This window comes from Ctenopharyngodon idella, chromosome 6 (genome assembly GCF_019924925.1).
Source record: "Ctenopharyngodon idella isolate HZGC_01 chromosome 6, HZGC01, whole genome shotgun sequence".
Lineage (NCBI taxonomy): Eukaryota > Metazoa > Chordata > Actinopteri > Cypriniformes > Xenocyprididae > Ctenopharyngodon > Ctenopharyngodon idella.
Window position 1 is genome coordinate 12176465 of NC_067225.1, and position 15915 is coordinate 12192379.

The 15915-nt window shown below is 44.1% G+C and overlaps 2 protein-coding genes across 4 annotated transcripts; one reads left to right on the top strand and one right to left on the bottom strand.

Moving 5' to 3' along the window:
• The first annotated feature begins 618 nt into the window (after positions 1-618).
• lyl1 (LYL1 basic helix-loop-helix family member) lies at positions 619-6163 on the top strand. 2 transcript variants are annotated; one of them, XM_051895927.1, is made up of 4 exons: positions 619-1210; positions 2398-2967; positions 4121-4215; positions 4343-6163. In XM_051895927.1, exons 2-4 carry the CDS (start codon positions 2486-2488, stop codon positions 4831-4833), a joined length of 1068 nt encoding a protein of 355 aa, XP_051751887.1. In that variant the 5' UTR covers positions 619-1210; positions 2398-2485; the 3' UTR covers positions 4834-6163. The 2 variants fall into 2 exon arrangements, with proteins under 2 accessions (XP_051751887.1, XP_051751888.1); XM_051895928.1 differs by lacking the exon at positions 619-1210 and adding an exon at positions 1222-1508.
• A 1629-nt stretch (positions 6164-7792) lies between these two features.
• LOC127513829 (GTPase IMAP family member 9) lies at positions 7793-14842 on the bottom strand. 2 transcript variants are annotated; one of them, XM_051895911.1, is made up of 5 exons: positions 13578-14842; positions 10559-12865; positions 10140-10208; positions 9698-9960; positions 7793-9538 (listed from the first exon to the last, which is right to left on the bottom strand). In XM_051895911.1, the coding sequence occupies exons 2-5, from the start codon at positions 10869-10871 to the stop codon at positions 8744-8746; spliced, it is 1440 nt and encodes a 479-aa protein (XP_051751871.1). In that variant the 5' UTR covers positions 10872-12865; positions 13578-14842; the 3' UTR covers positions 7793-8743. The 2 variants fall into 2 exon arrangements, with proteins under 2 accessions (XP_051751871.1, XP_051751872.1); XM_051895912.1 differs by having other exon boundaries at positions 9698-10208.
• Positions 14843-15915: the final 1073 nt, after the last annotated feature.

Below are 15915 nucleotides of genomic sequence, written 5' to 3' on the forward strand. Positions count from 1 at the left end.
GTCCTGTTCACTGCCATTATAAACTTGGATGCGTCAGGATATTCATTAATATTACTCCGATTGTGTTCATCAGAAAGAATAAAGTCATATACACCTGGGATGGCTTAAGGGTGAGTAAAGCTTGGGCTAATTTTCATTTTAAATTTAACTAATCCTTTAACAACTACCTTACTAACTATTAATAAGCAGTAATTAGGAGTTTGAGATGCAATTCGTAGTTAATAGTTAGTTAATAGTGAGAATTGAACCCTAATCTAAAGTGTGACCATATTTTGAATAAAATGTTAAGATCATTTTTTGAAGTGCTTTCACTTCTGCAATAATCTGAGATAAAAAGAGACCAATTTTACAACCATTTAAGTTCAGATCTGTGCTCAAAAAGAGGGTTAACAGGTTAATAATTCATCGTGTCTGAATGTTTCCACTCAAAACTCTAGAACAGAAGAAATGCTGCTTCACTTTCATTTATGTACAACTTCTCTCTCTCTCTCTCTCTCTCTGTGTGTGTGTGTGTGTGTGTGTTTGTGTGAGAGAGAGAGAGAGAGAGAGAGAGAGAGAGAGCTTTTACAATGTTATTCAATTGTGATGTAAGTTGTGCTTCCTTTTGGTCATGATCCAAGAACCTTCAGTGTCTGAAGCTGACCAGCGAGAGAGAGACGTGGAGAGAGAGCGACGGGTGGGGGGGCTCTTATCTCAGGCCTGCAGGCACTTTTTTTTACTCTTATCAACATCACCATATTGTACAAGTACATCCTCCTGTCCAGCAGAGAGAGGAAATCTCTCTCTCTCTCTGTCTCTCTCTCTCTCTCTCTCTCTCTCTCTCTCTCTCTCTCTCTCTCTCTCTCTCTCTCTCTCTGTCTCTAACTCTCTCTCTCTCTCTCTTGCACACGCTCTCGTCCAATACTAGTTCAGCTCAACTGGTGTCCCACTAGAGCACCATGTCTGTTGGTGATGGGAGGGGGTACGGGCGCATGGGCACATGTGCATCACTTTTACATCAGTGCATGTTCCAGTCGTCTGTCATTCCTGCAGTGAGGTCATCGCTCTGTGTCGCAGCCGCATCTCTAAACTTCACTCAATGCTGGAGAAACTGGTGGAGAACAGCGCTCAGGAACGGGAAGGAAGTGCAAGGAGAACGAGTGTGTGATCGCTTTGCAGACGGCGTGAACACCGAGACGCGTTGACTACAGAGAAAGTGACCACAAACACGGTGAGTGACCAGCGAGATCTTGCACCAGCACCACAGCAGCTCTTCACCACGCTTTCTGTTCGTTTGATGACCAATGATTTGATGCATGGGTCATTCTTCAAACACACTGCTGATGGTCTGAATAACTTCATAGAGTATCTTGAATATGAAACAGGGATTTTTTTGATTGTCCTGGAACTTATTTGATGATAAGAAAGTTCCTGAAAACTGACATGGACATCAAAGACTTCGACGACAGACACGGACGTCTGGAAGAAATGTCGGAAGAACGCTTGGAAGAAACGTGACCTGTGAATATGTGAGGCATCCTGTGAATGACCTTCTGAAAACACATGGAGCTTCTTAGAATGTTTTTGTAGTAAAATCTTCGGTTTACAGGCGTCAGGCATTATGAGAAATAGTTCGTTAAACTGGACAGAAAGAGGAACCGAATGTAAGGAATAGCATTCAATGTTTAAAAGAGGGAAGAACCGTGTATTGAATCACTCTGTGTCTGTGAGGAGATCTGAGGCGTTTCATTGACCATGTCTGTCATATAGCGATCGACCCATCGATCAATCAGTGACTGACGTTAGTACTGATCTCTAGACAGCTGGATGACTGACAGATGATTTACGCATACATTTGGAAACAACACAACTTAACGCGAGTGAACATGGATAGCAGCTGTTCCTGATGAACTCAAAAAGGCAATTAATGACAGATTAGTTGTTTTGGCCGAGATCATCAGTACTGAATGCAGAACGCTGTAAAGTTTTAACAGTGAATCCTCTTAATGATCCATCTGTTTGTCATGTACCTCTTTTTTATTTTTATTTCTCAGATGAGCTGTCAGTGTCAAATAAACTAGTTGAGTTCAGTTCTGTTCACACTGATTCAATGAATCTTTCAGCAGTGAATGTTTGTCTGGATGAAACACTCACAAGTGGAGTGACACCGAATTCACCCACAATGTGAACACGACTCTTAGGGCCCCATTTACATCGTTCCCAGAGCACAGCTATCTATTATGTAATCACCAAGGAATTTTCCGGAAAAGCTCGCTCCTGCTGGCAGATGCAAACTTTATTTTGGCCTGATTTTGTTCACAATTACAACACGCCTCTTTATACTTTATCATTTATAATATCATAATGTGACTTCAGAAGCTCCTGCCTTTGTAAAATCTGCCTGTTTTGTTGTTTCAGGTCCAAACAGAAGCGACTCTGCAGACCTCTACATGAGGAGCAATGAAAAGAATCTGAGATCATCAGGAGAACTCAACAGTCTCGGGTCATGATGGAGAAAAACGAGTCACCCGTCTCACCCTCCTCAGCGTCTCCATCTGTCCTCCAGCATGTCAGTCCTGCTCACACGGGCTCCCCTGATGCTAATGTGACTCGTGATGCAGAGAGCCATACGGACACAATTGCCGGCGCAACTGAACCCGAGGCTACTGGAGTTGAGACGGATCCGACGACACCTCCCCGGCGAAGCCCCCCAGCCACATCTACAGTCTCCAGCGGCGAGCGCGTGTCCTCATCCTCCTCGACATCCATCCCTCCCAACATCCCGGTCATCAGCCTGGCTCACAGCAAACCCCCCTTGCCCCCTCTCCCCATGCTGGCAGCCCCGCTGACAGCCCTGCACCCCGCACCAACCCTCCCGCACGGCCCTGCAGAGCTGCGGCTGGCCCAACTGTCCTCGCTGTCCGGCGCTGGACCCCCCACTGCCCTCCTGCCTCCACCCTTCCTGCAGACGCACCCCTTCATCAGCAGGTGAGACGCTCAGATGGAAGCGACAATTATTATTACAATTATTTCGCCATTAATTACTCATGTCGTTCCAAACCAAATTTGTTCAGAACACAAATGAAGATCTTTTTGATGAAATCTGAGAGATTTATGTCCCTTCATAGACAGCTACACAACTGACATTTTGACGCTTCAGAAAGTTCATAAAGAGATCGTAAAAGTAATCCGTATGAATTGAGCAGCTTAATCCAAATTTTCTGAAGAGACGCGACATATAAACATTCATCAGTTAGCATGTTTGCTTGACGCGTGCGAGAACCAGTCAGGTTCAATCTCATGTGTTATGCAGCACGTTTGAGTTTCAGCAAGAGGTTTGGTTGAGCTTCTGTTTGTTCACTGATGAATGTTTATATGTGAATAAAAGCCTAAATTAAATCTGTTGTGATCGAATCTCTTCAGAAAATTTGGACTAAACCGCTCAATTCATATGGATTAGTTTTACAATCTCTTTATGAACTTTTTTTGAAGCGTCAAAGTGTCAGTTGCGTAGCTGTCAACAGAAATCTCTCAGATTTCATCAAAAAGATCTTCATTTGTGTTCTGAAGATGAACGAAAGTCTTTGGAACGAAATGAGGGTAATTAATGACACAATTTTCATTTTTGGGTGAAAAATCCCTTTCCCTTTAATTGCTTAACTCAGGTTCCCAATCCTAGTCAAGAGTATCCACAGCACATTTTAGATGTCTCCCTAATCAAACACACCTCATTCAACTGGTCAGCTTGTTAGTAAAGACTCCAAGATCTCAAATGTGTGTGTTAGATAAGAGAGACATCAAAATGTGCAGTGTAGAGGGTACTCCAGGAATGCTACGGTATTCTGGGGGTTACTATGGTATTCTGTGTTCTGGGTTGTTGGTACATGGTTGATGGAAGTTTTTCTTCAGCTGTAGACCAGAGACTTGCTAATCTTTCACCCCTTCAGTCTCAGTTTTGTCTCAAAGCAGCACAGATCTAGTCAGATCTATTTGAGTTGTTTGGCAGTAATGAGGAAAGAATGGCAGGCGTCACGTTTGTCCAATCAGTGAAAGACGCTCATCAAACACTCCAGATTGCTTTTATAGATTTCTTTTCTTCAAGCTCTCTCCTTATTTGCAGTGTTTTCTCCCTTTCCCTCAGCTCTTTCCTCGGACCATCTGGAAGCTTTGGGATCTTCAGTAATGCTCGTGTGAAGAGACGCCCGTCCGCACACTTCGAACTGGATCTCAATGACGGTACATCATTTCATTCATGGATATGTTTAACTGTAAAACCCTTCAGCATCGTCATAAATGAAACCAAACGAACCCGATGCTCCATGTTTCTGTGCTCAGATGTATGTCACATGTGGTTCTGCTTCAGGTCCTCCTCAGAAGTTGGCTCGGCGCGTCTTCACTAACAGCCGCGAGCGCTGGCGGCAGCAGAACGTAAACGGCGCTTTCTCTGAGCTCCGTAAACTCATCCCGACCCACCCGCCCGACAAGAAGCTCAGCAAGAACGAGATACTACGACTCGCCATGAAGTACATCAACTTCCTCGTCCAGCTGCTGAATGACCAGACGAGCGATCAGGCGTGTAAAAGCACAACGGACGGTGTGCCAGAGGCTCAGGATGGGAGGAAGGATGAAAGCGAGGATTTGGGAAACGGCAGCTCCCCGTCTTGCAAAAACAGAGACTCCATGGACTCCATGATGGTGCTGACGGCGTCGTCTGGATCCAGCTGCTACGGCGACACGGACAGTGAGGAGAGCTCAGGTCCTCGAACCTGCGGCATTGAGACGAAACATAGCGGGATCACAGAGAAGGTTCAGGAACAGATACTAGCGGTCACAGAAAGCAGTTACCAGCGGTGACCAATACCGACCAACCACAAACTAACACACTGGAGACGATGGGATGGGTGTTCAACCCTCAATGCGTATAAACTCTTGACGAAAACATTGACCTTTTGTGTGGAATGACAGCGAATTTACTTAAATTCATTGTTAACTTCATGGCTTGTGTTCCTGGTCCATGTTTCATGTGTTGAATCGTGTCACATAATGCTTCACGTCTGTCACTTCTCCATTTAATTTCCTCTCACTGATATTTCGAGGAGTTGTAACACACAGCCGCTCAGACAGGGAATAAATAGTCTGTGGGTTCCTTGTGTCAGACGGCAACATGCGATCACGGGTACAAACTTCACACTTACCACAGTCTCAAGCACTCTGACTGGATTATTTAATAATGTGTTGATCTTTTGACTCTTTCCTGCTAAATGGAGACTAACGGAGAGCTGTTTACAGCTGAACAGAAGACCTGAGAGCCCGTAGAAGAGCTAATGATGGCAGCTCACTTCCATGATCCACATCACACTCTGATTTCAGTGTGTTCTAGATTCTCTTTGTTAGTCCCTTCGTTTGGATGATGTGAAGCTTTGTTATCCTCCTCAGTTTGGAATTCAACTGATCTTGGTCTGAATAAAATACAGTTTCAGATTTCTCTCTCTCATTTTCACTTCCTAATAAACACAGGAAGTTTTTAGGAATAGTGTAAGATAATGAAGGATGAGCATTATATGTGTAACTGACCCACAGAGAATGATGTGAAATGTAGTTTTGTGGCACAAGCTTGTAAGCTCATCAACCGGCTAAATTAGTGTTACAGCTGTACTACTGGTCTTCATCAACAGAACACAAACTACACACACACACACTGAACTTTATTCAGATTGAATGCGATTGGCTGGTTTTACATCTCTTCAGAGGGTAAAGTACCATGGCTACCATAGTAGACACACAGGTGTTTATCTGTCTGTCTGGAAACAAAATTGTTTACAAGGTACCGGAGGATACAGTGAGCACTTTTGGGAATGAAATGATCATTGGATCTGACAGTTTTTGATCAAGTTTTCAAGGTTAGTGACATCATTTGAGGCTGCTATGTCGTCTTTTTTTGTGAGTGTGTGTGTGTGTGTGTGTTTTCAGTTGCAGGTAGCATGCTAATTGATTAGCCTACTTTGCTAGCACACATCATCACAGAAAACCTTGGTATTTCACTCTGTTTTAAAATGACTGTAATCAAATTATTTGAAAAAGCTCTGTTGTCTGTTTGTTTGTTTGTTTAGGTGTTATGTTAATGTCAGTGTAACGTCCAAAACAGTTATTTTAAATATACTATGTTGTCTTGACTAAAGTTGAATTATGTTGTTCCCATTCATTTCCTCCTAAAGTATGTAATCCACTCGCTTAAAAAGGGTCAAGGATGTGGATCAACACAGGTGTTCACATTTCCTGAACCCTCAGATCTTTTTACTAGTATATGGTCATTTATTGGTTTTTAAAAATATATATATAGGTCAATAAGAAAAATAAACAATTTAAAACAAAGTTAGTTTATATTTATGGCCCCATTGGCAGATATTTTTTGTTTTAAGCATAAACTCACTTAATTTTGATAATTTTTTCAGGAAACGAGACTTAATATTTCAAGCCATTTTGCTTCTTGATTTAAGAATGTTTCAATATTTGTACTGAAAAACAAAACAAAAAATACTGCGGAAGAAAAATATATTTGGTTAAAGATTACGAGGCATTAATTTTTAAAACAAGGATGTGCACTAGTAAATCTTTTATAATAAACTGCTATTTTCCATAATAAAAAAAAAAAAAGAATAGTCGATTTTGATTTCATGGCGACTGCTTCAAAGAGTCACTTGCTTACTAACACAACTAATGCTGCAAAATGTTTTTATTATTATTATTTTTTATTTTTTTTTTTTTACTTAATTGCATGTAGTGCTGTAGCGGAGGATCCGCGTTCTCAAGGGTAGACGTGTCTCTTGCACTTATTGTGTCCCTCAGCCAGTCGTCCGGAGCGGCGTCCTCTGGCCCTTGTGTGATTAGGATTTTCCAAGATTCTTCATCATAGACTGCTGGGACAGGAAAATCATTTTGTTTAAAAAAAAAAAGGCCCGTCCTGTAGCCGGATGCAGTTTATCCATGACCGAATTGTGAGAATCCGAGCGGGATGGAAAAACTATGACGCTGTTCAGCCGTGTTGCGCTGTTTTTCCCACTGCAGTTGTGGCAGCGGGTGTGTGTATGTGTGGGGTCAGAGGTCATCTGTGGGTATCTGCTGGGGGTTTGACTGCATCTCGTCTCTCTCGTCATATCAGGTGTCCAGGAAGCACATACAGTTGCTGCTGTCTCATCGCCAGCCAACCGACTTCCTGACATGGACCGCGCAGTTATGAAAAGGTGGGAAGAATGAAAAAGTGAAAATCATCCTCTCCATTTCTGCCCATCTGCCAAACACACACACTCACTCCTGTGGACCGCATGGCAGGAAGGGAAACTTGCATAACGCTTGGTTGAATGACATGCCACAAACGCCCGCGTGGGCCTCAGGACGCCGTGTGTCACATGACGAGACACGCTCACATAGTTCAGGGATACGCAAGGACTTTGCTGCGAGTGTTTCCCGTCTCTATGTGCTCTGATACCGAGGCCTCTGGGGTGGGCAGAGGACTGGTGTGAGACACCGAGATAAAACCCCCTGATGCCCCTGGAGCAGGGCATTATGGGTACCACACCCTCTTGTTGGCACTGCGCTCAGCCACCTGCACAATTTCATCATGCCTGCAGTGGTTGCCGTGGTTACGACATCCCTGATGACACTGAGCACTTCCTCTGGCCAAGGTCACACACATACACACACACCCAGTACACTCTGACACAGGGTTACCCAACCGGTGATTCATGACATTTTGACAGAAATGCCAGTTTTTTGTGTAAACTTGAAGAATAATACTCTTAAAGGGGTCATATGATATTTTAAAAGTTCATTATTTTGTTTATTGGATGTCACAGAATAGGTTACCATGTTTTAATGCTCAAAAAACATTATTTTTCACATACTGTACTTTCCTGCAGTACCTACAAAGGTTTTCTACAAAAGCCCCTCCTTCTGAAAAGCCCAGAGTGCTCTGATTGGCCAGCTGACCTGGTGCGCTGTGATTGGCCAAACACCTCAAGCGTGTGTTGAAAATGTAACACCCCTTACCATAATCAGTTTCTAAGGCTTCTAAAGCAATTGTAAACACAGTTAAAAAACACCAGTCAAATGTTTGGACATAGGTGACTGAATTTATGTATTTATGTAACTGAAATAGGTGAGCATCAACATTATTGGGACACAAAGTTTCAAAAGCATCACAGGATGCACCTCATAAAGTTGAGAGAACGTCAATCTGTCTGAAGAAACTATAAAGCAAATATAAAGATTTATTGGAGTTTTTATCTATCGTTTACTTTTTTGAACACTACATACCCCCCCCCCCCCCCCCCATTTCTGTTTAATATATATTTTAATCAATATATATGAAGTGTGGTCAGCTGGATTAGTAGAAGTGATGACGTATCACTTGTTCACATTAATGGATTTATTACAATATAAATATTGCATTGTCAGGATGGAACACATCTAGTGATAAATTACAGTGACGCTTTATTCTTTTCAAGAAACAGAACATGTTACGCTGGTGTTATAAATGAATGGTTACAGAAATGAAAGAAAGGCTGTGAACATGTTGAAGATGATTTGTTCTTGTGTTCATGGAGTTGCTGGTGAAGAATCAGCTGAATTTAGAGTGGTCTGGAAACATTTAAATTCAAAACCTAAAAGATGAATATGCAAGACATGACGTGATGCAAGAAACCACAAATGTGGGAATGATTTTACAGTTCACAGAGCAGATCAGACTGTCCGTCTATTTCTGGAATCACTCTGTTTTCTGTTTAATGAATCTCCGTCTTCCGACCTCAGTGACCACAGAGCCCACCGCTGCCCCTACAGCGCCCCCTACAGCTCCTGCGAGGAACACGCCCAGTGCCGCTCCAGTCAGAGCCCCCACGGCCAGGAGCTTCGGCACCCGTCTCGCACCTGAGCTCGTCCTCTCCCACATGGAATGTAGTAGCGACGGAGCCGGCGCAGCCGAGACCAGACAGTCGCTCTTCTCCACTGCGGACATTACTTCCTCCTCTTCCTCTGTCTCTCTCAAAGCGTCCAGAGTGTGAGACTGGTTCTGTCTGTCTCTCTTGATGGTCTTGACCTCCTCCTGGTTCTGCTGGTAGAGCGAGCAGCTGTAGAAACCTCCTCCACTCTCCTTCACAGTCTGCTGCACCTTCTCCAGCAGCTCCTTGACACCGCTGATTTGACGTGACTTTGACTGTAGGACGTGATAGCGGTCGCCGCATCTCTGCACCAGCTCCAGCATCTCAGGCCGTCGGGAACTGATGTACGCCTCCACCTCCTCCACGCATGCCGCTCCCTCCGGCAGCAGCTCTGAGCGTGTGAAGAGGACGATCGTGTGCCGGCGGACGGCGTCAGGTCCGAACACGCCCTCCAGCGCTCTCAGGGCCGGCATCTCGGAGTGAGTGGGCCGGTCGACAGGGACACAGAACAGGAACACGTGAGGGCCTGGGGCCGACAGGGCCACACATGAGGAAATCTGAGCTTTCACCTCCTCAGGAGATCTTTCTGACTGAAACCAGTCTGGTGTATCAATCACAGATACCTGAAGGAGACAGAAAAAAGGTTTAATCACATGTCCTCAGCTTCAGAATGTGATGTTTAAACAGTGACCACGTCTACATTTTTAATAATCAGAGTAAGGACTTAATCACAGTAAGATGTTTACATGACACAAGCAAACCCCTTCAACAGTGATACTGACCCGTGTGTCCTCCACGAGTGCTCTGGCCTTCACACACTGCTGAGCAGCCGCTCTGACATCCTCTCCATGCACCTCAAACTCCTCACGCCCCAGAATGATGTTCCCAGCCGCACTCTTCCCAGAACCACGGTGACCCAGCAGAACCATTCTCAACTCAGGCAGCGAAGAATCGTTCAGAAGATCAGAGGAGGAATATGAGGATGATGGTGATACAGAAGAGAGAGTTTCTAAGTCATCCGAAACCTTCTTAAAACTGTGATGGACTTGAATGAGAAACAAAGCAAATGTATAAGTATCAGGACACACTCCCTGAAGAAAAATCCCTGAAGAAGAGACCTGAACCTGAAGATTACAGACTAGAAGATCACAGAGACTCTTTTCATGCCAGACAGGAAGAAAACACTCAGAACAAACTAGATGTGAGTCAATGTTATGAACCCACTAGTGTTGGTGAAGCTCTGGCTGTACTGGACCTCTGGCACCTCCATCATCTGACTGAGAATGGCTCCCTCTAGAGTTACAAATGAATACAACATCTTATATATGAGCATCGTTTCAAACAAACATTTCTCTCTTCATTCAATTGGCATCAGCATATCTTCTTTGCATTAGATTTTGTGTGACTGGATTGATTAGTTCAGGGGTGTCCAATCCTGCTTCTTGAGGGCCACTTTCCTGCAGAGTTTAGCTCCAGCACACCTGTCTGAAATTTCCAGTGATCCTGAACACCTTGATTAACTGGTTTAAGTGTGTTTAACTGAGACTGGATCTAAACTCTGCTGGAAGGAGGCCCTTCAGGAGCTGGACAGGAAACTTCTGGATTAGTTATGTGCATTTGTTCTGGTTTATTTCCTTTATTACCTTTGGTGAGTTTGAAGCTTGGGCTTCTCTCCAGCGGTGAGTGTTGGTTGTGTGTTTCCTCATACTCCCGCTGCTGTGACTGAAGTCCATTAATCAGCTGTCTCTCAATCATTCCATCACTTACTGTATCCTCTGTGTGTTTGTCAAATGTGTTGATTTTTGTTTGTTTTCCTCTGATGCCTCCATTCCACATCGTGTCTCTTGCTGCACTGAGTTTCATCTCTGTTTTCAACTCCTCCTTGTCCTCTCTGACGTCTTTCCCACGTGTCTCCTCATCTCTGAGCAGGTGAAATCCTCCGTTCCTCTGTATCATCTGCTCTGCCTGTGACACAAGAAACTAGGTAAACATGTCTCAAAATCATAAAATTTGTACTTTGACATAAAACATTATCCCATCCATTACAGCGTGACCTCTAAGATGAGTAATTTCTTTTATTTCACCATCAAACATGTTACTGTCTAGATATAAATGTGTTCAATACACAACATAAATGTGTTCAAGACCATATTTTTGTGGACTCAGGTGCATTTGGGCTTGGCATTGACTTGAAACTGATCAATAGGGAGTCCACTTTCAAATACTAAAACACTGCACATATGTTTTGTGGTCTGTGCTGACTTGTGCGTATGATCCGCTCTGTTCTATCTTGTCTGTGGACTGGAGCACACTGTGTTTTGTGCTGCGGAGGTTTGCGTGACATTGATGCAAAACTAGACTTCATTGACCCCAAAGTAGGAGAATCCAAACCTGCTCCTGGAAGTTCACTGTCCTGCAGAGTTCAGTTCCAATCCTAATTAAACACACTTGAACCAGCTAATCCGACTTCAGACTAAATAGAAACTTTGAGGCAAGTGAGTTGGAGCTAAACTTTGAAAGGACAGTGGCCTCCCAGGAGCAGGATTGGACAAGGAAAGCATAATTACACTATCTGAATCATTCAGACCCTCTTTCGATCTCTGTCTTGACCAAGACACAACCTACTCTGGTCTCGGCCTGGACTCGGATTTGAATGAACTGGTCTCAACTGTGACACTGTCATGATAAACATCTGTTCTATCTTCACCCACATTTTTCTTCTTTCAGTATTGATTGTACTGCCCCAACAAATGCATCTGATCTGAGTGCTGGTAAAGGATAGTGCGGTTGGTCAGTCAGTCCTAAAGATCAGAACTGAAAACCAAATCAGAATAGACCAGAGCTGCACTTCCAAAAGCACTGTAAGCACAAGTAGACTGTAAAGACCATTCGTGGCAATGGTTTCTGCTATGTACTTAGGCCACAGTTCCTCAAATCCGGTTCTGGAGGGCCATTGCAGTGCAAAGTTTAGCTCAAACCCTGATCAAACTCAACTAATTGTAATTTTCTAGCAAATCTGAAGATCTTGATTAGCTTGGTAAGGTGTCTTTAGATTGGGGTTGAAGCTAAACTCTGTAGGGCCGGACCTGAGGTACCCTGACATAGGCTTACAATGCTTTTGGGGAAGCGCAGCCAAGGGGTGTCCAATCCTGCTCCTCAAGGGCCACGTTCATGCAGAGTTTGGCTCCAACACACCTGCCTGGAAGTAGTGAACCTGGAGACCTTGATTAGCTGGTTCAGGTGTGTTTAATTAGTGTAAGAACTAAACTCTGCTCTTGCCCTTGAGGAGCAGGACTGGACACCCCTGGAAGAGACCACAATCAGCAACCATAGATGAAGGAAGAGGCCAATCAGCTTTCAGTCAGACACCTGTAGCCCCAGTGCCTCACCTTCTCAGTAGAGTGACGACCTGCTGTCTGTCGTCTGGTCTGCGGTTATTGATCACATGGCAGTGGCCGCGACACCTCCTCACCACCTCCTGCAGCCCCTCCTCCTTCTTGAGGTAGTCATCTAGACTGCGGCCCATCAGGTAATCGCCACAAGTGAGCAGCACTAGTGTGTGACCCAGCACCGACTGCCCAAACATGTGCTCCAGCTGATCTGGGATGCGCCGCTCCATCTCCGTAAACTCCCCGATGGGAATGAGAAAGAGGAAGACGAAGGGTCCGGATGCACTCAAGCTGAGGGACCGCCGGGTCTCCTCCTGGATGTCGGCCTCCAACTCCTTGCCCCGCCAGTACCAGCGAGGGGTTTCCACAATGCTCAGCCTCCGGCCCTCTGACAGTCTCGCCTTATCTGACTCACACGTGTAGAGGCCGGGGGTTCCAGACCCGATCTCTGACCCAGCAGGGTGTCTGTTGTCAGGGTCTTTCCACAGCCGATGCTGCCAACCAAAACCAAACAAAGCTCAGAGAGGGAGCCCCGAGGACCGATACCCCGCTCCACAGAGACTGAAAGACAGAGACAGAACAAAAATCAGTCGAACTCGAGACACCTACAGCTCATCTGAAATCATTCTCATTCGTCCCTCTCACAGCTGCTCACTCCCATACGACCATATTTTCTTATGGGTGCTCTACGCATTGGTTTGAGCCAATCACTTGAGGTCCAGTGACTATTGACTATTGGATGCAGTAAAATTACATCAAGGCAACAATAATTGATTGATGACATCACAAGAACACAGTGTCAAAGTTTTAGTAGTGATGTCACTGACAGCAGACAGGAAACATAAGAACATCACACACTTTGAGCCTCCAGAAACAATCAGACACTGATAAAACATAGACTAGAAGATGAGGAAATATTAGTGTAGTAAAATCATACATTTAACAAAGGTTCAGAATCCCACCTCAAGTTTCAGACTCTATTTTTAGGTTTAAGTGATTAATATCTGTTGAAGTCCTCAGACATGCCCATATATGAGACACCTGTCAGTCCAGTTACACGACATTCAGCAGAACAGACGCACACTCACGCATTAGTAATAGAAATTATAAATTAAATAGGTAATTAATCTAGTGTGTTTCTCCTCACTGTCATGAAATATTTTAAAAACATTTAATAAAATTATTCATTTAATGAAATTACTCATTTTAAACCCCTCACTGTACTGCAGGATAACATGAACATATGAGTAAGAATGTAAATTTACAGTCTTACCCTGATTAGAGAAATCCATATGTGTGTGTGTGTGTGTGTCAGATAGGTCAGTGTCTGTCCGGCTGTCTCTCAATCTCTTCTCTCTCTCTCTCTCCTGATCTTGGTATGAAGAGTCTCCCTGTGTCTTCTCTCATGTCCCTTCAGCGATGCGCCACACCCCTCATCTCCTCACTTGCAGTTGGGGTGGAGGAATGATTGTGCGGCATGCGTGTGAATCACACTGATGCAGCCACACCCAGAACAACTGGTTTGCTGGGGTTCATTTTTAGGTTTGTCTAGCTGGTTTCCCACCCTGACCAGCTGAAAAACTGAAACCCCCTCTAAAACCAGCATCAAGACTAGTCTGATTTGCAGGGCCACCCTTATGAAAATTAACCATGGTTTTATTATAGTAAAAGTGTAGCAACCATGTTTTTTTTTTTTTGGCAGATTGATTACCATTTGTATAACCAGTTTTACTACTTCAATACCATGGTTAAACTATGGTTAGTGTAGCAAAACCATGGTTAATCTGTGATTACCATGTTTTAACTAGATTAACCATGTTTTTTTAGTGTTTTATTTGTAGTAAAACTACGGTTAATTTTGGTAAGGGCATTGTGATGTCTCACAGTTTCACAGTCATCTTTTCAAGACAACATGTTTATAAAAGTTACATTTATTTTATTTCAAGTCTCTCATGAGCTCAGTTCTGTCTAGATTTTGATCTCTTAAACACGTCCTGTGTGTACAGACACCGTATCTACAGTTTCTTTTAAACATCTGACATTTTTATTTTGATAGGGTTAGAGTTCACTTTTAATTAACTCGCTTAGAGAGACTCTGCATCATGACAGCCGAAAGAGACAACCGACTGTAGAACTGTACCGACTGTAGAAAAACAGCTTCTGGAACAAGAACAATGTAGGGCGGGGCTTGATTTTATCCGTGGGTAGTTGATTGGATGGTTGTGGTTTGCTATTGGTGGATCTCATGTGAGTGACAGGTTGCCCCGATTACTAATATTCCATTAAAAAACAAACAAAAAAAAACAACAACAACGGTCCATTTTGATTTCATGGTGACTTTAAACAAACTATTTAAACCAAAAATAAAATTTAAAAAACAGTCCACCCCAGAGTTAAAAGAACATACTAAAATGGATTTTATTGAGAGAAAAACAACAGAAATACAAAATCAACATCAGATAAAAATGGAGCGCAGGTTTAAGAAGCAGGTTAAAAGTTGAAGTGTCTGTGAGTTTGTCCAGTGCAAAACTGCGCAAGTCTTAAAGTCTTTTGTCGATGGTTTCATCAGAGCCAGTGGAGACACCGCAGGAGCTCCATCGTCACGGTCGGTATCCTTCATAAACCCGGCATCACGTAGGCGATGTTATCCAGAGTGTTTGACTAATCACAAACAGAGATACAGAGTGAGAGTTCAAGTCATTTGGCTCATTGATGTTTATGTAATTAAAGTGATGAATGGTCAGTACCAGCACATGATGTGGGCAGCCGTTGAGTTCTGGGACCTGAGTGGTGAGGCAGGCCAGCGGACCCAGAGCACACAACACCGAGTCCAAGAGAACCGACAGAGAACCCGACACAGTCACCATCCCCTGAAACACACCAGTTAGACATTAAACACACCTGCGTGATCACCCACTTCAGCAGGTGATTAAAGAGGATCTATTATGCTTTGTTCATCTTTCTTCAGTGTGTAATGTTGCTGTTTGATCATGAAAAAGCTCTGCAAACTTCCAGTTCTTCTCTATATCAGTGTCACTGTTTCTGAACTCCCTGAAACTCCTCCAATGTAGTCGAGTTTTCTTCCAGGAATGAACATGTCACAATATTCCTCATTTAAACAATTACCACCCAAGGCATATGCAAAATAAAGGGGCGGGGCCTGGTTGAGTTAGTAGTGTGTTGAAACTGGTGGTTATGATATGGAGTGTGACTTTAATGTGTGTGTGTGTGCACCTCTGTCTCCTGCAGTCTGCGTCCGATCAGAGACAGAGACTCTCCCAGCAGCTGCAGGTGAGCGGCCGCATCAATGGGGTCCACGTCCGGGTCTCGGAGCGGAGAGAACGTGGCTGTGTTTGCAGGCCGCGGCGCTGATCCGTTCTGGATGGGAGCGACTGCTGCTTCCGGCCTCTTCAGCAAAACGGCACCTCCTGCTGGAGTCACGGCCGCACCTGAATGATGACCTGACCAAACATCAACACCAAACACGTCAGCGCTGACAGTGACATCAGTGACCTGAAGGGATTTGACTGCTGACCTTTAACCCTGCTGCTGTCTTTGAGCGGTCGTGACGTTTGCTGCTGTTTGACGTGCTTGACGTGTTTCACGCTCTC